Source organism: Chenopodium quinoa, unplaced genomic scaffold (genome assembly GCF_001683475.1).
Source record: "Chenopodium quinoa cultivar QQ74 unplaced genomic scaffold, ASM168347v1, whole genome shotgun sequence".
NCBI classification, from domain to species: Eukaryota; Viridiplantae; Streptophyta; class Magnoliopsida; order Caryophyllales; family Amaranthaceae; genus Chenopodium; species Chenopodium quinoa.
Window position 1 is genome coordinate 1,850,122 of NW_018745105.1, and position 21,570 is coordinate 1,871,691.

General features: G+C 33.0%; 1 protein-coding gene across 3 annotated transcripts; it reads right to left on the reverse strand.

The window, feature by feature from the left end:
- Positions 1 to 6,465: 6,465 nt before the first annotated feature.
- On the reverse strand, positions 6,466 to 16,425 carry LOC110709974. 3 transcript variants are annotated; one of them, XM_021888233.1, is made up of 9 exons: positions 15,861 to 16,425; positions 11,095 to 11,155; positions 9,372 to 9,627; positions 8,636 to 9,286; positions 8,293 to 8,538; positions 8,003 to 8,206; positions 7,594 to 7,710; positions 7,172 to 7,507; positions 6,466 to 6,825 (listed from the first exon to the last, which is right to left on the reverse strand). In XM_021888233.1, exons 5-8 carry the CDS (start codon positions 8,446 to 8,448, stop codon positions 7,253 to 7,255), a joined length of 732 nt encoding a protein of 243 aa, XP_021743925.1. In that variant the 5' UTR covers positions 8,449 to 8,538; positions 8,636 to 9,286; positions 9,372 to 9,627; positions 11,095 to 11,155; positions 15,861 to 16,425; the 3' UTR covers positions 6,466 to 6,825; positions 7,172 to 7,252. The 3 variants fall into 3 exon arrangements, with proteins under 3 accessions (XP_021743925.1, XP_021743923.1, XP_021743924.1); XM_021888231.1 differs by having other exon boundaries at positions 6,466 to 7,071; positions 15,861 to 16,424; XM_021888232.1 differs by having other exon boundaries at positions 6,466 to 7,071; positions 9,356 to 9,627; positions 15,861 to 16,424.
- Positions 16,426 to 21,570: the final 5,145 nt, after the last annotated feature.

Consider the following 21,570-nt stretch of genomic DNA (forward strand, 5'->3'; position numbering starts at 1 on the left):
CTAAATAGGCTTCTACTTTATTCTTCTCAAATTTATGTGCGCTTTCTGACTAACATGCAATCAATATATTAATCCTAAACCTATTTAATCTATGTTAGTTGAATATTAATGCAGAAACAAATCTATTATTGGCAATCACTTGAATTAAAATCATATTAGCCTAAACAAAATTGGTAATTATCTTATTAAGCGTGATTACAAACACAAATTCGATTTAAACCTACGAGAGAGGGCATGATCAAGCAATAACAATAATATCAAGCAACATAATAACAACAATCATCATAATAATATCCTCATCAAAGCATAATAATATTAGCAAGATCCTAGGCACGATACTAACATGATTAATAAAAAATCATAGCATGTCACTAAACATTGAAAATCAAAACTTTAGCCCTAACATGATACTAACATGATAGAAGAAAATAGGAAGCAACCTAAACATGATACTAGAAAGCAATACATAACATCCTAACATGATATTAGGAATTAATAAAAGCATCCTAAAATGATATTAAGAATTAATAATCGGGACGAAACTTGTTATAAGGAGGGTAGATTGTAATACCCGTATATTTTATGATTTTACAAATTATAAAATTAGAGTTGTATGCTTTAAATTTATTTTCTTATCTTATTTAATAGTATTTATATCCTTTAACCCTACATTATTATTTTTTAAAAAAAAAGTAAAACAACCCGAAGCCGTCGTTTTCGTGTTCTTGTGTGCGTGGGATTCTTCAACAAAACCCAAAATTGTTTCCTGAGTTTTGTTTCATTCACCAATAATCTTCATTAGCTTATTTCTTGAATTGTAAAGAAAGCCCACGAGATGTTTGTATCTATTTCTTGCTTTCAATATAGTAGTTTGATAGTATTTCGTCCAAAGGTAATCACACGAAACTTTAACATGTTTGATATTTCATATTATTACGTGTGATATGATTTATTATTTGCACTCTGTATTATTATTATGTGTAAATTTTATAATTGTAATTCGTGTGATCAAGTTCGTATATGTATATGATTGATTATTGGTATTATATGATTTGATTAGATATGAGTATCGTATTACTTTTATTGTTTATTATTGATTATGTTTTATTCTAGGGTTCTAATGTTGTTTTTATAGGGAGTATTGTTTTATTGAGGTTTTAGGGTTATTAAATGCAGAGTATTATTTTTGGGTTGAGATATGATTATATTTGGGTTATTAGTATGTGTTTTAAGAGTTGAGATATTACGAATCGAATTGTTATGTTATTTGGGAACATGTGCCAATATTGAGATATTATAAATTAATTTGTGAATGGTTATTTGATCAATGTGTGAGATCAAAAGGTTGAGAATTATTATTTTGTTATTGGTTTGAGGCTCGGCGTTATATACCTTAGTCCTTGACATGTTGGTAATGAGATAATGATCATAAGTTAAGAATGAGGTACAATCTTTATTATTTATTTTTCTATGGTCCCCTACAGTGGGAATTGACCCGTATGTAGTCTGGTTTAAGGTGTTTTCTAGTTATTGAGAGTATTCAAGTTTTTATACTTGTTGGTTTTATTCGAATTACCCATGTCCAAGGCTAGGTATAGAACAACGAGCATGGCACACTTATGGGATATATTGAGTAAAGGTTCGTATTATTATTCGACGTTGAGTTGATAAAGGTTATTTTCAGAGTACAATGTGTTATGTAGTTTTGAACTACATTATTTAATTGAGCTAGTAATGTTGATTATCCTATTATACTCTGTATTCTGATATGTGGTGATTACTCAGCTTTTGCTAACGTGTGTGTTGTTTTGTTTTGCTACTTGTGTTTGCGGTCATGTCTTTTTTCTTATGGTGGCCCTACAACGATCTATTTTGGAATTTGTCCTTAATGGTGAGCAGTCAAGATTGTTTAAGCAAGTTAATCAAGTGATCGTAGCTAAAGGAGCTCAAGTGATCGATTAGTATGATATAACGAGTTTGTAAAGTTGTAAATAGCTCACCTAGATTCATTGTGTTGTAATTATTGGGATTTTTGTAAGCCTTAACACTTGACAAGTTGTCGAGTGTGGCGGTAATACCTCCGATTTAGGTGTATGCTTCCGCAATTTTATTTAAAGGTTGTTTATTTTCCCTTTGTTTATTGTTTATTAATAGCTAGTAAATTGGGGGTGTTACACATCCTAACATGATACTAGGAATTAATATAATTTAAGCATGCTTCCTATATTACTTTGTTGCCACGTATCTCTTTCTATCAAAACAATACACACGATAGTAACTTCAAGGAAAATATTAAATCAAACAATTAATTTAAATAATTGAAATAGGGATTTGGGACCAAACCCTTAGAAATTGTCAACCTTTTACATATAGGGCAAAGGCAAATTCAAGCTTGGCTAGGTGTGCCTAAGTCTCGTGAATGCGGTATTGTATTTGAAAAGGCAAGTTTAGAAAGAGGAAGAAATAACAAGCTTCTAGCTTTGAAGAGAGAAGAGAATTAGAATTAGATGATTGTTGATGATTAAAAACGAGGGAAAAGACCCTATTTATAGAGAAAACATCCGGAATGCTTCGAAAAGAGTTAGAATCCGACTCGAATTATAACAGAGCCTATCGCGGCGCAAAAGGCTCTCCGCAACGCGATGGCTTGATCAGGATAAAAATCATGTACGGAGTCCTTTTCCTAATATAATTAGTTAATTAGACTTCGTAATTATCTTAATTTAAAATCAGTTTTATCTTCTAAAACACTTGTTTTATTTCAAATTAAATTCCTTATCTTTTCTAAAAATAATAAAAAAAAAATTATTATTAATCCTAACTCCATTAGAATTTAAAATAACCTTCTAGATTATTCTAGAAAATTAAAGCAATTCCTAATAAATTTAGGAACGATTATTAATGGGCCCTCCACTTGATCATTGGGCCATATAAAACCATTTTTGGCCCAATTTAATATTTTAGCCATACCTCCCTCATTATTCATCGGAATTGGGCTTTTAATATATTATTGGAAAACTCTTTTCAAGCCCTATCCAACTACACTATTATTGTACCCATATAATGGACCAAACTAAATTAGGAAGTACATTTCCCATAAATAAGGCACAAAAAAAGAAATATTTTTAAAAACAGAAAGAAATATTTTTTTATTAAAACACAGTTGCATCACGAGACTCTTTCACATTTCACCTCGTTCGATAATCAAATGACGTGAAAATTATTCATCACTGGGTTTGGTTTTTGGGGAGACACAATCAGGTTTCTACAATTATTATTATTATCTTTAAATATTATTAATTATTATTATTAAATATTTATTATTATTATTATTAATTATTTTTAAGCAGAACAAATTAAAGCAGAGCAGATTTCAACATAATAAAGAAGAACTTATCAAAGCAGAGTAGCTCAAAAGAATAGGGCCTAGGTCTGCTACACCTAGAGGCACAATGTGCATAAATGTTGGATGGGCTTGGTCATTTTTATGGAATATGCAAGCCTCTCATATTGATATACTAGAAAAGCATTTCAAAAGGGGTATGCTAATCTTTTTGCATAGCAAGTTGAGACTATTATGTCGTTTGCTTTGTTACATCTTAGGAGTTATGAATAAGGTGTTAACACCTGAAGTTAAGGGTGTTCGTTCGTTTTTCGGTTTGGATTTAGTCTAAATTCAATCCAATCCAATCTAAAATACTATTCGATTATCAAATTCCCAATCCGATCTACTCCGAATTTTTCTCCCAATCCAATCCGTATTAAAGTTCAATTATTTGGATCCGATAAAAAAATCCAAATTATAATACATTATTTATTGGAGCCTAATATGATTATAAATATAAAGCTTTAATATTAATACAAGTCTTCAAAATCATGATTAAAATAAATAGTTCAACTATAATACCTTGTATTTTCATACGTATTTTCTAATTAATTAATTAGGAATTATTTTATAAAAAAGGAATTTTACTAAATTTGTTACTTGGAAAATGATATTTGAATTTTGGCGTCAAAAGTATTTTGATATCTAATTATTATTTTAGATAAGATTTATAATCCATTTATCTTATTTTAAAAACCGGATTATTTATATATTTCAGACATTTTAATTAAAGCAAAATTATATTTTATTAATTATATTAAACGGCCAAAAATTCCCTATTTATCTAGGAAATTCGAATTTTCTATGTTTAGAAAATCTGATTTTCTTAGTTATTTATTGGTGAATAATTGGTATTTAATTAATTAGTTATTAAATTAATTATTTTATATTATTTACACAATTATTTTTATTCCTTAAACCGAGCAAAAATCTTCCTAAATACTACTAGGGGGAAGATTTTCGGCCCTCTTGAATTATTTTGGGGGAATCTATTTTGGTAAATTGTATTTTTAATTATCTCCCAAATATCTATTGTTTTCCTTAATTCTATTTTTCCATCTTCTTAATACTTGATCTCCTACCTTTTATTCCTCTTAATTATTCCCCAAGTAATTCCAATTTCCATATTATTTTCATGACAAACATACCTTCCATATTTTAATTTATTACACACAATAACCTTAATATCGAAACTTTCCATATTTCTTTCATTCACTTCTCCAAGTAATTCCATAAACCTTACTTGCCATAATTCTTCCTACATTTTCCTACCATAATTCATGCTCATTATAGCCTATAAATACCCCTTCAATTCATGATCAAACTCTCACTTTAATTCTCATAATCTCTCTTATACCTCTCTTAAATTCTTTTCTTATTTCTTTCTCTTTGCTCCTCCTTGCGCACCACCTCCACCGTGCACCACCTCCTCTCCGGCGCCACCTACAGCCGCCCTCCACCTCCGGCACCACCTGCTGCCGCCGACAGCCCCCTTGCCGCCACCTCCTCTTTCTCTTCTTCTTGGTTTCTTATCTTTTCTTCTTATTTTCTCTTATTCAATTAATCATTAGTATTATGGGAGATTTATAAAAATTATCATAACTACTTTTATTTAAATAAAATCATATTTTTAATGATATTTATGAGAAATTAATTTAAAAGGTTCATGTACATATAGTTGGGAGGTTTTAAATTTAGTTATTGTGATTATTTGTTAACCTTATATTGATTAAGGTTATATTTATTTGTAGGGTGTGTTCGATCAAGATTCTTGAGGTTCCTTTTGTGTGATTTTTCTAATCAAGGATCAAGGTATGTTAGGTGGCTAGATACCTTGAAAGTGATTGGTATGAATAAGTATGTTTGAATGATTTTATGATGATTGAATTAAATTATATTGAATTGAATTATGATTTATGAAATAAAAGTATGTTTAAATAACTGGCTTTAATAATTAAATTTGAGTATTGATTTTATATCATGGTTTAAATAACTAAAATTATTATTCATGTTTAAAAGGTTTGATTTTGAAAGCGTGTGGAACTAAATAAAAAGGAGTTTAAATTATTATTTTTAAAAGTTGAAATTATTGGATTTAAAGAGTATTTATTGAATTATTATTATTAATGCTTTACAAGCATGTTGCTAATCCCACTATGCGGATTTGGTTTATTGATAAGGCCCTGGAATTGTATGATCGGGTCTATCCTCAAGGATAGCCTTGTAATATAAGGAGACTAGCTTGGGGGGTGTGCACACTTGGGTGAGGAATTGGTTTTAAAGGAATTGGATTTTATTGAGAAATTGTTCTTATTGAATTGACTATTGATATTGGTTATTGAAATTGGTTATTGAAATTGGTTTTGGAATTTTGAGTTGGAATTATTGGTTTAAATATTGGAAAGGATGGAATTGATTTCAAAAGCATGTTTGCTAATAAATTGAGTTTAATTATCTTGCACTTATCCTACTTAGCATATCACTAGTACATAATTAACCTTAAGTAACACCCTAAAAGTGTTACACAAAGTGGTAAAATTGTTATTATAGACAATAGGTAACACTTTATTGGGTGATACATCGGCCCGTGTTACCTAAGGTCTAATGTAACACTTTGGGTAACGTTAGGTAACACTTTCAAAAGTGTTATTATAAACCCTTTTATGTATCACTTTTAGCATGATTAGTATCATTTTTAAAGTGTTACTATTTATTTCTTATGTAACACTTACTTATCTTTAGTAACATTTTTCAATCATATATACAGTATCACTTTATCCGACATTATGTATCACTTTTTCGAACTTACATAACACTTTGTTGATTATTACGTAACATTTTTCAATCATGTTACGACATATAGTAGCACTTTATTCGACATTATGTATCACTTTTTGCAAAGTAATGTAACACTTTATAGATTAATAAGTAACATTTGTTGTTATTATTATTATTATTATTATTATTATTATTATTATTATTATTATTATTATTATTATTAGTTACTATATTTTTTTAAAATATAAGAAGAAAAAAATTATATGTACAACAACTATATGAATAAGTAAGTAATCAACACATGATAGAAAACAATTTGGATTGAAATACTTTCATAATTCTCACAAAAAAAAAAAAAAAATCCATAAACACCAATTTTAATGTTTGGCCAAACAATATAATAATCCAAACACAAAGAATATTAAGTTCTATCTCTAGCTTGGAAAAAGTAAAGAAAAACAAAAAAAACTTCCAAATTTCAAAAAAGACAACGATAATCATATAAAACATTAATAATAACAATGTATAGCAGCACCTACACAACTAGCTAGCAGAACGACAGATGTAGTAACAGAGGCTGCCATCAGCAGTCTTTAGCGGCAACTAGCAACAGCAGACAATAGTGGAAGCTTCTAGCAGTAGCAGACATTAGTTGGCAGCAACTAGCAGTAGTAGACATCAGTTGGCAGCAACCAGCAGTAGCAGAGCAGTGGCAGTAAACCGAATGAGCAAGAGTCAGCAACATAGACAACAGTAGCAGCAAAAAACAGCAGTAACAACAAAAAAACAGCAGCAAAACAGCTGAAAACAACAGCAAAACAGCGGTAGCAGCAACAAAAAAGCGATAAAATTAAGTTCTTGTAGATCATCAGTTGCTATCCCTATTCTTCATCTTCATCCATTTGATCCTATGTGTGAAAGCATCATGTATCAAACAACTAGAACAAAGATGAAATAATTCAATAATAAGAGTTAGTGCTTTTTAAAATATTATACATTAACCATTACCTCATTTCGCTGTTGCTCATTAGAGTGTACAATGGGAATATGATCTGTAAGTTCTGGATTAGATGACACATTTTCAAGTGATCATGTCAAAGTATTCAACACTTCAGGATCAATTTGCTTGAGCGTCTTCATTAATTCTGCTATAGTTTTCACAATTTGGTCTTTATAGGGCTTTAAGAACTCATCGGGAATTATTGGATTGTTGCTCTTTCCCCTTAGTGAACATATTCCCGGTTGCTTTTTTCTATGGCCAAAGTTGTTTGGTTTATTTATTACTTCATAGTATGCAACATCTCTATCAATTTCATTTTGAATTTGTACCTCCTCCATCTTGTCCTATAATGGAAATATAACAATCAAACAATAATTTTAGACAAATTAAATAATCATATTCAAAAAAATATGCATACAACAGGACTTACGATGTTACTTTGGGTGGGCTCATAAGATGTTTTGTATTTATTGTCTGCTTTCCTTTTACGACTTTCTTTGTACATGAGTGCTAAGGATGGTGGCTTGTTTTCAACATCTAGTTGTTGCTAAAATAGAAAAACACATCCAAATAAGAATTGAATAAATATTGTTTACATGATCATAGTGAGAAAGATAAAGAAGGAAGAATGGTATAAAAACATAACAATTTATGTTGTTTCCTCGCGAAAGTCATAGGACCCATAGTGTGCCTATCTTTTTTATCTATACTTATTTCCCTTTTCTTTTTGTTGTCTTCCTGCATGCATGCATAACACATGGTTTATAGTTTAACACATTTCAATTTGAGAGGGAAATAAGCAATTGTAATATAAATGCAAACAAACAACATAACTTTACCTGGACTGGTTCCAAATTCCAAAATTCTAGCAACTCTTTGAAATGTGCTTCTGAAATTGTATTAGGTGGATTTTCCAGCCAATCACCATCATCGTCGTACGGAGTAAAGTGTGTTGCCTTTACACTACATTTATATCTACGCCAAAGCCTTCCCACAGATGACAAAACACAATCTTCCCCATTTTCCGAGATAATGTATTTCTTCTGTATTAAGTAAAATATTAAACAACAAAATTAGGGAGCAATAAATTATGCCAGCTTTTGAATTCGTTAAAAAAAAAAGTGCATACCTTCACGTAACTCCAAATTTGTTCCTTGCCTGGAACATAATGCCAACTAATCTTGTTCAACGGCGCTAGAGAAGAATTACGAGCTAAAGTCCCTAAGAATCTTGTAAATGTATTCACAGTCTTATCAGAAAGGACCAATAGGCTTTCCCATTTCATTAAGAACAATAGGCTTATGCTCCTCTAATGTCCATTCATGGACATCTTTACACATAGTTGGTCCTCTGGTTCGCTTACTTTTTGGAAGTGCTACATGAATATTAACTCGACAAAGTCATTAAAATCATATATGGCTCTTAACATATCTATCTTAAAATATTTAGAACGGAATGATAGTGATCATTACCTATTTGTTCACTTTCGTGCTCTTGATTCATTAGTGGTACATCTTGCATTATTCCTAGCTCCTCAGGGGTAAGAGTACTCAAATCCTCACTAAAATCATCTTCTTCATCTTCATATTATTCCAAAATGCGTTCATTTGAACCCATATGATTTTCATAATCTTCTTGTAAGTCATGTCCAAATCTTTGTGGTTGTGAAAAACTTTGTGCTTGTGACCTCCCCAAATGCACTTGTGAACTAGCCATGTAAACAGGCTGTGAACTAGTCATGTTAATAGGTCGTAGTTGCCGTCGTAGTAATAAATCACTTTGTTTTGCTCTCCTCTCTTTTTCTAGCAACTGTGTTTGCATTTTCCTATAAGCACTGAGTGAACCAGGGGCAACCACTGTCTTACTCTGCCCTGTCTTAGTTTGGGCACCATTCCCAATATCAACCTCTTTCTCTTGCTGATTATTGCTGCTGATTTTTTCTGTGTAGTAGACTTGCCCAATTGGATTTTTCTTTGCGTTGAATCTCTCCCTTGTAACCCTTGATCTATGTGTTGTCTCTCAGTGTCTTGAAGATGCATCTTAATTCGATTAGCCATTGGTTCTGAAGAGACAGATGTCGTGTCCTTAATGTTTGTGGTTATCTTCTCTCTCAATGCCACAACCTGAAATTAAGTATTCACGAAAATCATTAAACAATTATGATTCACAAAATTAAGTTGAAAAAAAACCACCTTCTTTGAACGAGACCTCAAGTTTATAGCGTTTTTCCTTATCTCATTTTCATCCTCTTCACTTGAGAGGTTCAGTTCAGCCTCTTCATCAGGTGTATACTCGTCAGTATCTTTTGTCACCTTCTTCCTTTTTTTCCTTTGTTTCGATCCCTTCATCGACTGTTTCATTTCATAAGCCATGGAGGTAACCCCTAAATCCTTCATCCTGATTCTATTTTGTTCTATAGTTTTTTGTCTAAGTTTCTCATAGTCTGCCATCTAAATCTTTCTTCCTACAAATAACACACAAGGCAGTCAGTTTAGAAGTTTGTACAATGTCTACAGCAGATATCTGTTCGCAGATTCGAGAAAAAAAATTTTGAGCATGTGTTTTATACTTAAATTGCTAAGCAAGAATTTATATAACCTGTCTAGTGTCCACTAATGTTAATAAGCATTACCTTGGTCTCTAAAATAATTTCCATTCTCTCGCCAGAAATGGTGAGGAGATTTGCTAAGTTAAAAGAATATAAGGAGGGAAACATTGAAGCAGAAAATGTAGCTTTTGATAGATACCACACCCAAAAAAAGGCAACACACCAGCCAGATCACAATTCCTCTACAATAAATTGTTGCAGCAAGATATAAGCATATACAACACTATTTCAACACAAGTCAGATCACAATTTCATCAAAAAAACTCTCATTTATAATGACAGACTTAAATATGCAACACAAGTCAAGAGATCAAATTACTCCCCACGCATGACTCATACAACAAGTAGTTGCATCAGGTTCATTAAAATGTAAGGGACTAATCCCAACTCTAATCATGCAATTCTCATGCTCATAATCAATTCCATATTTAAAATTAGCTTTGAATTTCAGTTCTGAAATTCAGAATTGAATTCAGTTTTGAATTCTGTTCTGGATTTCAGTTCTGAATTCAGCTCTGGATTTCAGTTCTGAATTCAGCAAGTGAAGACAAAACCAGCCACTAGATCAGTTTGGGGAATTGTGTATATAAATGAAAACGGGGGGAAGCTTAGGGCAAACAGTTTGTAGTAGAGTATCTGTGAGTGTTATGGGCTAAACCCACTAATTGAGAGCTGTAAGCTTAGAACTTATGTTTTGGGGCCTTGTTGTTAGTTGAGAAGTGGTCTTAGTCCATTACAATCCCGTACTTAGTTTTCATAACCTGCATGCACTAGATTAAAATATAACATTTGTTGCACATGATCTTGCCTTCAAAGATCTAGGTATTAATCATCTATTCTGGAAATAAAGAGAAATGATTTACCCTAGATGATACTACATAGTATTTTACAGGACCTAGGCCTTAACACAATCAGATCAAGCAAAGTAAAAATTCAGTCCACTAAGTTTGGGTTTAGAGCACAAGACTATCAGCCCTGACTTTATATTCACCTGATTGACCCAAGACCGAGTCAAAAGGTAATACAAATAACACAATTTCATACAATTATTAATAAAAGCACTTGAGCACATAAAGAGCATGCATATCACCTGAGCACCTGAGCACAAAAAAAGCACAGGATGAGCACCTGATTGCATAAAATCATGTTATTTGTCAAAAAGAGCAATGCAATGCAAACTTCAGTATACATAATAGTATGATCACCTTATACTCAACTCTGATCATCTAATAGTCTGAGGTTGATATTAATCTTGCTAATACTCAGACTGCTAATAGTGCAAAGATAAAAGTTCATTGAAATTATGTCAATAGTAGAAACTACCTCAGTGAAGCCGACACAACTCGCTTGCTGCCCGAGCACCAAGATAGCACACAGCTCAAAACTGCCAAATGTAAACACTATCACTATAATATCAAACCTAAAATAAATTTAACAATTAAAATAAAGGTTAGAGTAAATTCTAAAGCACAACACCAAATTTAACCACTAACTTATAAATTTCATAAGAAAACAAGTTCAAACAGAAAAATAGCACACTTCAATAATAGTTTGTCAAATCCAAATAATAAGTTCAAACGAAGGTTAATTATAAAAAAAAACAATCTAAACATGTCACTTTGATGGTTCCATCCAATCCCAATCTGTGTCATCTATATCAGAAAATTCTTCGTGATTTTGATCTATCATTTCACGGTCAACAGGCACCTTAACTCTATCATAAGCAACTTCTTTGCACCAACTTTGGTGTTCATCATGGTCTGTAGTCAGAATTACATCCTCTGCAGGCTCATGAACTTCATTCATATATGTGTGTTCAGATTGCCCCTCGGCATAAAAAAAGTCTCTTGGCAAATTTCTGTGCACATAATGCCAATCTTCTTCAAGGCCATCTTGAGTATAGAACACTTGATGCACTTGTGATGCCAAGACAAAAGGATCATCTTTAGAACACAATTTCTTAAAGTTAACGCGAGTGAGTCCATAATCATCTACTTCCACATGGAACCAATCACACTTAAACAACACAACACTAAATTCACTCCAATAATCGACCTCAATTATCGATTTTATAGCCCCGTAATATGTGACGTTACCAAGAACAGGATTGTGATCCTTGCTACTTGCGAAGCTTGGAGTCAAAGCGGTTAAAGAGACTCCGCTATTTTGAGTTTTACACCTTTCATCATGATCTCTAGTGTAGAACTTATATCCATTACAAAAATATCCAGTGTACCTCCTTGCAATAGTAGAAGGACCTTTTGATAGCCACTTAATATGATCTGGGACATTATCCACCACAATATTTTCTCTAAACCAAACCATGAATTCATTGCTATGCTCTTGCGCCTCTTTCCACCTTCTTTTTTGTTTGTCTCTAGACTTCTTCTTCACAAACTCTTCATGTTCCCTTCATAGTATTAACCATATAAGTAACGTAATAAAATAAAATATAAATTTCAACACTATGGATAAGATATTAAAAAATTACTCACTTGATGTAATTCTCAACTTGGTCATCTTGACAATTAAACAACACATAACGATGTGCTAGAGCCATTGTGTCTGAATCAAGAGTGTATGCCTTCCCTTTCTTCTTCCCTTTCTTTTTCCTCCCAAGAGGATAACCTGCCTTAGGGAATAAAGGTGATTCTTCATCAATTTCATCAGTTTTCTCTTGACTTGTGTTAAACCACTTAGATCGCTTCTTTACACTAGCATTCAAATACCTAGAGCAAATCAAGCACTCTTCAACTAAATAACCTTCTGCTATAGAAGCCTCAGGACGACATCGGTTTTTAACATATGATTTTAACTTTCCGAGGTACCTTTCTATAGGGTACATCCACCAATCACACACCGGTTCACCACACTTGATTTCATCAACCAAATGAATCGGTAAGTGGATCATTATGTCAAAAAAAGGTGGAAATATTCTTTCTAGTTCACAAAGAGTCTTAACAATTCCTGCTTGAAGGTGATCCAAATCTTTCGGATTGATGACTCTCTTGTATATTTCCTTAAAAAAGCCACTCAATCTCATAAGAGGTAAAGCAACATGCTTTGGTAAAGTTTTCCTAATAGCCGACAGGAGCAAGTGTTGCATTATTATATGAGCATCATGACTCTTGTACCCTGATATTTTCCCCTCCTTGACTTGTACACACCTTGCAATATTTGATGCACAACCTTGGGGCAGCTTTGCCTTCTTCAAAACACTACAAAATATGCTTTTCTCTTCCTTCGTCATTGAGAATGATGCTTTGGGCAACAAAACATATCGCTCGTCATCTGCATCCACGGGATGTAGTTCTCCCCTTATACCCATTTCTTGCAGATCTAATCGAGCCTTATGATGATCTTTTGACTTTCCAGGTATGTCTAACAAAGTTGCGAGCACATTATCACAAACGTTTTTTTCAATGTGCATGACATCTAAATGATGACGACAACCACAATCTTTCCAATAAGGCAAAATGTGGAAGACAGAGGACTTTCTCCAAGGACAATCTACATATTTCTTTTTTGGTTGTAACTTTCCAAACTTGTTTTCCCAGTTTTCCAACAAGCTTGAAATTTGATCCCCTGTTAAAGGATCTGGAGCTGTCCTCTCTTCCTTTTCCCCATTAAAAGACACCATATCATGCCGCCAAGGATGATTTTCATCTAACCATCGACGATGAGCCCAATAATAGGATTTGTTACTATTACTCAAGTGATGATGATCAGTCTCGTAGTGACAATAAGGGCATGCAAACTTCCCTTTGGTGCTCCAACCCGATAACATAGAATAACCTGGAAAGTCGCTGGTCGTTGATTGTAGAGCTGCATGCATCTTAAATGTTTGACGCTTCCCCGCATCATAGGTGTCCAACCCATACTCCCACAAATCTTTGAGTTGTTGAACCAATGGTTGAAGATAGAAATCAATGTCATTTCCAGGAGAGGTGGGCCCGGGAATAAGGAGAGATAGCATTAAGAATTCTGGCTTCATACACAACCATGGTGGTAATTTATAATTAATTAGAACAACAGGCCATGTACTATGTTGTGTGCTCATAGTTCGAAATGGATTGAATCCGTCACTTGCGAGGCCCAAACGAACATTACGTGTCTCATTAGCAAAATTTGGGTACTTTTGGTCAATCTCTTTCCATGCCTCACCATCAGTAGGATGCCTTAATAACTCATCTTTCTTTCTTTCTTCATCGTGCCACCTCATTAGCTCTGCTGTTTCTGAACCCATGTACAACCTTTGAAGCCTTGGTTTAAGAGGGAAATGCCAAAGAACTTTTTCAGGGACTTGATGCACTTTCTTAGATGGTTGATTGTTAATATCTTCTTGGGATTCAGTCTGTGTTTCTTTTCACCTTGGATCATGACAAACATAGCAAAAAGTGGCAGCTTCATGCTCCTTCCAATATAGCATACAATCATTACGATATGCATCAATCTTGTCATAATGAAGACCCAAATCTTTTATAAATTTCTTTTCCTCATTAAAAGAGTTAGGCAAATTGGATGCATCTGGTAACACTTCTCGAAAAAGCTCTAAAAACTCTGAAATTTCTATATTAGTTATCCCATGAGTACACTTCAAAAGGTAAAAAAACGAATAAGAAATGATAGCTTTTAAAATTTTTTGCACCCAGGATATAACTCTTGTTTTCCATCTTCAACTAACTTATAAAACTTCTTAGCCTCATCATTGGGCTCATCTCCAACACCTTCATACCTTTCTGCCATCTCTCTATGAGCATCATATATCAGACGTTCAATATCGTCATGCATGTCCTCAACATCCCTCTTAGTATTTGATGTTGATGACTTGCCCTTTTCATAGCAATGCCATCCTTTAGTGCCATGCTCGATCCCGTTTACAATCAAATGATTGAACACTGTCTCCCTATGATGCCAAAAGCGGTGATAACACGCCTTACACGGGCAAGTAATTTGATCTCCAATTTCTCGTGTAGAGAACGTGTTATCTAAATAATCCTCTACACCTTTCTCGTATTCATGATTAGATTGTAAGAAGTTGGTCCAACTACTTATTTCTTCTCCTTTATGAAAAGTTAAACATACACGAATTGAGAGATTGAAAACAATCACATATAATTTTAACATGTCTAAAAGGATGACAATATTCATAGACACATACTCCCATAAAGTAAGACATGTAGAAATAGTATTGTTCCAATAGAATTATGTATTTCACTACTAAACAGATTCTACTCTAGGGACTTTGGAAGAAGCAAAAATAAGTTTCTCACTCATTATCACAGTACCACACATATGATGTGTACACTTTTAGGATGAAAAATAACATAAACAGGTTCAGAAGTTCTTCACACTATCTATATGGTGGTGGAAATTATATTTATCTCTCTAAAAGATTATAGGAAATGGACAATTAGTCTCTTATGAGCCTCTACGAAGATAAATCCTCCATTATGAGCCACACACATGGACCTACATGAAATTGTAAATTTGTAATAATCTAATAAACGATTTAAATATTTGTGGATGGTGAAAAATACAAAATCAAAGCAACCTTATCCCTCCTCAAATACATCATCTTTGCTCTCTATCACCTAAAACTCCATTACCAACAACAACAAACAACTGCTTTCACTTCTTCAATATCAATAGTTCTACTACTAATCATGGTTTATATCATTATATGGAATTAATTGGAAATTTAATCCACTAACTATGCTACCCAACAGAGGCAATTACCATTAAAGATGGATTGTTTCATCAGCAATGAAAAAAAAAGAAAGGAAACACAAATTCACTCGAATAATGCAAACAAGCTTTAGAAGTAGCAACTAGAATGCCCTCTATGACATGCATGAACTCCAAAAAAAAAAAAAGCCAATAGCACAGAATTAAAATTTAGAATCACAAACCAAACTCGAAATACCCAAATCAAAAAATTCAATTAAAAAATAGAACCACATCAAACACAAAGGCAATAACCATTCACAATTCAATCGAAAAATAAAAGCTTTAATTCATACATTCTTGAAAATTAAAGGTTAATAACCAAAAAATTAGAAAACCATCCATCACAAATCATAAAGTACCTGAAATTAGAAGCACGAATACAATGAAACCAATATCACGATGAAATTGCCCAAGATGACTTGATTTCAGATTGCGCGAGACGACTGATTTTTTAAAGAAACTTCAATTCAGACAAAATTGCGCGAGAAGACTAATATTATGATGAAATAGTGGAGATGACTGATTTCTGCTTAAACCTAATCGATTATCTATCGTTGCTAGGGCTGTTGAATTGGGAATGAAGATGAAATAAAATTTTGAGAGATTGCAATTTTCTTTTCTTCTAGTTTGTTTTTTTATTAATCTGGCGGTTTTGGCCCAAATTTTGTTTTAACTTTGGCGGCTAATTGGCTATTTTAATGAATTGATATAAATTTGGGGATTAACACATGTATTTTTTTTAATTTCAATGTTTTATTTATTTTGTTTTTCCAAAAATAAGGTGACATCTATATTTGTGTTACCATAAAATGCTACCTATTTTAAAAGTGTTACTTTGAAATGTTACTTATGCTAAAAGTGTTACATTAAGTGTTACATTTTAATAAAGTGTTACCAAAATGTTACTTATAAATCTAATATTTTGCATTTTAAGAAGTGTTACTAATCATGTGTTACATAAACTCAATTATGCACTAGTGTATTTTGCTAATTCGTATTTCTTATTTTGTTTTGGTTCATCCTGTTTACCTTAATGGTAAGCAGTGTTGACTAATTTCAGGTGGAGTCAATAATTGAGCATATGGAGTCCCGGGAATTAGGAAATGTTGGTTTTGTGTTTTATTTTTTAGTACTCATGACAATGGTTACTATTTATAGTCTATTATTAATAAAATAAGAGTATTCCGCTGCAAAGTATTGGTTTTGTTTAGTAAGTTTGAGTAGCCTTGCGTAATCACGCGACGATAATACGTCTAAGTCTATCTCTACGGTATAATTATACGTATTATACTAGTATTTCCGTAGAGGGAGATTTGGGGGTGTTACATCAACATTATCAAGTCATTAATCAATTAATACAAGATCTACCTTATTTATTTTATGGAGTACTAAGCATTTAGGTTAAATTTCAAAAAACAAAGAAAATCCATATTTATACAAGCTTTATTTTACAATTCGGTTTTCGGTTAGGATTATTGGATTTAGGGTCATCTATCCGATCCAATCCGAATTTCCAAATAAACCCCATCCGACCCGATACGATTTAAAGTTCGGATCCAATCCGAATTGATAATTCAGTTTGGATAGGATTGAATTTTGGTTTTAATGCGAATTTCGGACACCTTTAACTGAAGGTTTACTCCATTGCTGATTAGCGTAATCTTCTTCTTAGTGACATTTTCTTCTGTTTTCCTTCATTTTTCAACGCCAAACTTATCCTATAATAAAACTTTGGGGTTAATCATTCCCTTTATCTATCTATTTTTTCATTTTGAATTTCTTTGTATATTTATGTATAAACATAAATTGTTAGGGTTATGGTGCATTGAAGGTGAAGAATTATCCGAAGAGGAGAAAGAAAACGGTATTGTTGATGAGTTTTACTAAGAGAAAGAGATAATAATATAAGAAAGTGATGGGAAGTGGAGGAAGAAAAAGGAGTAAAGAAGATGAAAGTGGGTGGGAAGAGGAGGAAAAAGAAGAAAGAACAAACAGAGTGAACTAACTGTACAGTGTTTTACAACAAAGGATTTCAAAGAGATTAAAAGAAAGGTTTTAGATATACTCCGATAATTGTTGTGTATATTTCTTTCAGATTATGTGGGTATTTATGGTACCCTTGCATGAACAGTGTTTACTCGATATATTAAACATGCATTGAAATGTCTAATCGAGCATGAGGTTCTGAGAAGCATATTTACTCTTGCATGGGAAGATTAATAGTGACGTGTGGCGGTATCCTTAATCCGTTCATATTACGCATACGATGCGTATTACAACACGCCCCCTTGAACGGATTTTTATAGGGTAACTCCTATCTAAAATTTACATTTATGTAAAATAAATATTATCGCTATTGTACCTATATGTTTATCTGCCTCATTAAAACCTTACAAATAAAAACCCCGTGGGATAAAAACTTGGACTAAGGAAAAAGAGTATAGCACATATAGGGCTCCCCCTAAGTTTAGATCACAAAGACGACGCATGCCGGTCATATGCACGAGTTCTTGAAATTTGCTAGGTGGTAATGCCTTCATGAATAGATCGACTAAGTTGTTGCATGAATGGATCTAATTGACATCGATCTTGCCTTCTGTTACCAAGTCATGATTAGAAAAGAACTTGGGGTCGATGTGTTTTATTCTATCACCTTTGATGTAGCCTCTTTTAATTTGTGAAATACAAGCAGTGTTGTCTTCAAAAATTGTAGTTGAGCCTTCTTCGATTGTTTTGATGTCGCTTTCTTTTATTATATGTTGGGTCACAGATCGCAATCATAATATATTCCCTACCAACTTCATAAAGGTCAATCAATTCAGGTTGGTTTGATGAAATTGTTGTTAGTGTCTGCTTGGTTGACTTCCAAGAGATTGATGTATTTCCATAGATTAAAAGATAACCTATTTGTGATTTTGATTTTACTCAATTTGATAGGTAACCTGCATCTGCATATTCCACGAGAGTAGGATTTCCGTTTCTTGGATAGAAGAGCCCTAAATTGATTATTGTTCCACGTATATAGCAAAGTAGGTGTTTTACTCCATTCCAGTGTCTGCATGTAGGTTTAGAGCTATACCTTGCTAACAAGTTCACCAAAAATGCAATGTTTGGCCTAGTGCCGATGGCCAAGTATATCAAAGCTCCTATATATTGCACTTAGGTATGGCAACGCTGAACCAAGTACAGCTTCACCTTCTTCTCAGGGTCAAAATGGATCATCTTTGATGTTTAGAGCACGAACAATCATTGGTGAATTCAATGGGTGTGCTTGTTCATATAGAAACTTTTTAATACTTTCTTGGCATAGATTGACGAATTAAGATACCATCTCTTAGATGTTCAATTTGTAATCTGAGACAAAATTTTGTTCTTCTAAGGTCTTTCATTTCAAATTATTTCATCATACATTTAGCGGTTCTTCGATTTCGTTATGTGTCACGATGATGTTTAAATAATTAACATGCACCGCTATTATGAAAAAACCATTTTCGGTCCTTTTGATGAATACACATGGACAAATTTGGTCGTTCTTATACCCTCCTTTGAGTAGGTACTCACTTAAATGGTTAAACCACATCCTCCCAAATTGCTTTAAACCGTAGAGTGATTTTTTCAATTATATGGAATGTAGCTTTTGAGGTTGTGACCTCAAAGGTTCAGGTAGTTCAATTCCTCCAGGGACTCTCATATAGGTGTCAGTATCAAGTGACCCATAAAGGTATGCAGTCACAAACATCCATCAAATGCATTTGTAGTCCTTTCCATGCTGATACACTTATGAGGAACCTTAGTGTCGTGGCATCTACCACAAGTGAATATGTTTCCTCATAGTCGATTCCCGATCTTTGCGAGAAACCTTGGGCTACAAGTCTAGCCTTATATCTTACAATTTTGTCATTTTCATTTCTTTTTCGTATGAACACCCATCTATACCCGACAAGTTTCACTCCTTTTGGAGCCTGAACTGCAGGACCGAAAGCTTTGCGTTTTGCGAGAGATTTTAATTCAACCTAAATGGCTTCTTTCCATTTTGGCCAATCACTCCTTAGTTGGAATTCATAAACATATGATATCTCGGTGTCCTCAATATCAGTGATGATTTCTGTGCCAATTAAGTATACGGATACATCATTGACATATGTTTTTACTCTATCCCACTGTGTTCTAATCTGGACGTAATTTATTTAAATTTCATGATTGTCGAAGATTTTGTTTTCACGCTCCCCCTAGATTCATCTTGGAGGTTGACGATAATTTCATCATTTTGGATTTGATCCACTTCATTTGAGGAGTTTTCACCCTTTTTATTCTTCATTTCCACTCTTTTGGAAATTTCTCGGCTTTAGATCTTTAGCTTTGAGGGGTCTGCCACGTCTTTAGCGTGCTGCAAATTTATCTGAAAGTGGATTTCATTGCTGGTATAAGTGACTTTGTCACTCTTTTGTATCAGTGAACGTCTGGCAATAATTGATTTACGATGTTTTGCAAATGTATAAATTTTTGCACTTCTTGTACGCACACATTTGTCCTTGGATCAAGGTAATATAGGTTTTGGGCATTCCATGATATTTCTTTCCAGCATGGGTCCTCTTTATCTCCCCTAAGGTTGGGAAGAATGTGTCATTAAAGTGACAATCTGCGAACCAAGCTGTGAAAAGATCACCAGTCAATGGTTCGAGATATCGTGTGATGGAAGGTGATTCATAGCCAACATAGATTCCCAACCTTCTTTGTGGGCCCATTTTAGTACGTTGGGGTGGTGCTATGGGAACAAAGACTACACATCTGAATGTATTTAGATATGTCAGACTAGGTTCCTTTCTAACTACTAGTTGCATTGGAGATAACTTATGCGTTGCGCTCGATCTTAGCCGTAGCAAAGCAACGACATGCATGTATTATTGCACGCATGTCCCCATGCAGAAGGTGGGAGTCTAGATTTCATGAGTAATGGCCTAGCGACTAATTTGTAATCGCTTTATGAATGATCACTAGTAGAAAAACTCAATTTGGCATCGGTTCAAAACCCCCATAAGGTACCAGTTTTGAACTGTTGAGAATTTGGGGGGTGCCAATTCATCTAACAAATGCCACCGGTTCAAAATCGGTGACAATATCTAATATTAGGACCGGTTAATCGGTGCTATAATTGATTTTTGGCACCGGTTTACCGGTGCCATAACAATTCCCATTTTTTTTGTATTAAATTCAATTGGCACCAGTTAACCGGTGCCATTTCATGTATTTTTTTTAGTTTGCTTTGTTCACTTGACATATAATCAGGGAATTAAATATAAGCAAAATAATATCAAAATCAACCAAGCTTGAAAATGAAATATAATCAGAAATATATTCATCATTAAATTGTTATTCTACAATACAAAAAAATAAAATAAATTACAACATCAAAATTAAAAAAAAAAAATATTACAACATCGAAGAAAAAAAATTTACAACATCGAAGAAAAAAAATATTACAACATTGAAATCAAAATTCCAAAATCAACACCTTGATTCTTCATCACCTGCATCAATTAAAACACCGAAATTAATAAAACTTACAATAAACTAAAATTACAAAAATTAAACCCAGAAAATAAACCAAGAAATCACGAAATATAAACCAATAAATCCCCCCCCCCAAAAAAACCCCCAAAAAACCAGGAAATTGAAAATAAAAAAAAAACTAAAAAAAAAAAAACCAAAAACGCATGCATTAATCCAAAAAATTGATTATTTTAATCGAAAATTAACCTAGAAAAATCATATTAAAATCCGAAAATCGATTAATGAAACCCAGAAAAATCAAATTAAAATCCAAAAATCGATTTAAATCGTTTAATTAAACCCAGATAAATCCAATTAAACCCAAAACTCAATTAATTAAACCCAAAACTCGATTAATTAAACTAAAAAAAACCAGAAAACTCAAAATAAAAAAAAACCCAAAAAAAAACACATGCATGAACCAGAAAAATCGATTAATTAAACCCAAAATCAAACCCAAAAACCTCTCCATCCTAAAAAACCCAAAATCAATTCGAAAAAAACCCAGAATAAATTAAC

What these genes read in the sequence shown, in the direction of transcription:
- LOC110709974 (XM_021888233.1), bottom strand. Translation starts at nt 8,448, where the DNA reads ATGAAATGGGAAAGCCTATTGGTCCTTTCTGATAAGACTGTGAATACA. An exon ending in AAATTTGGAGTTACGTGAAG is followed by an intron (nt 8,207 to 8,292) that starts GTATGCACTTTT and finishes TACTTAATACAG; the next exon opens with AAGAAATACATTATCTCGGA. An exon ending in AGCCCACCCAAAGTAACATC is followed by an intron (nt 7,508 to 7,593) that starts GTAAGTCCTGTT and finishes TTTCCATTATAG; the next exon opens with GACAAGATGGAGGAGGTACA.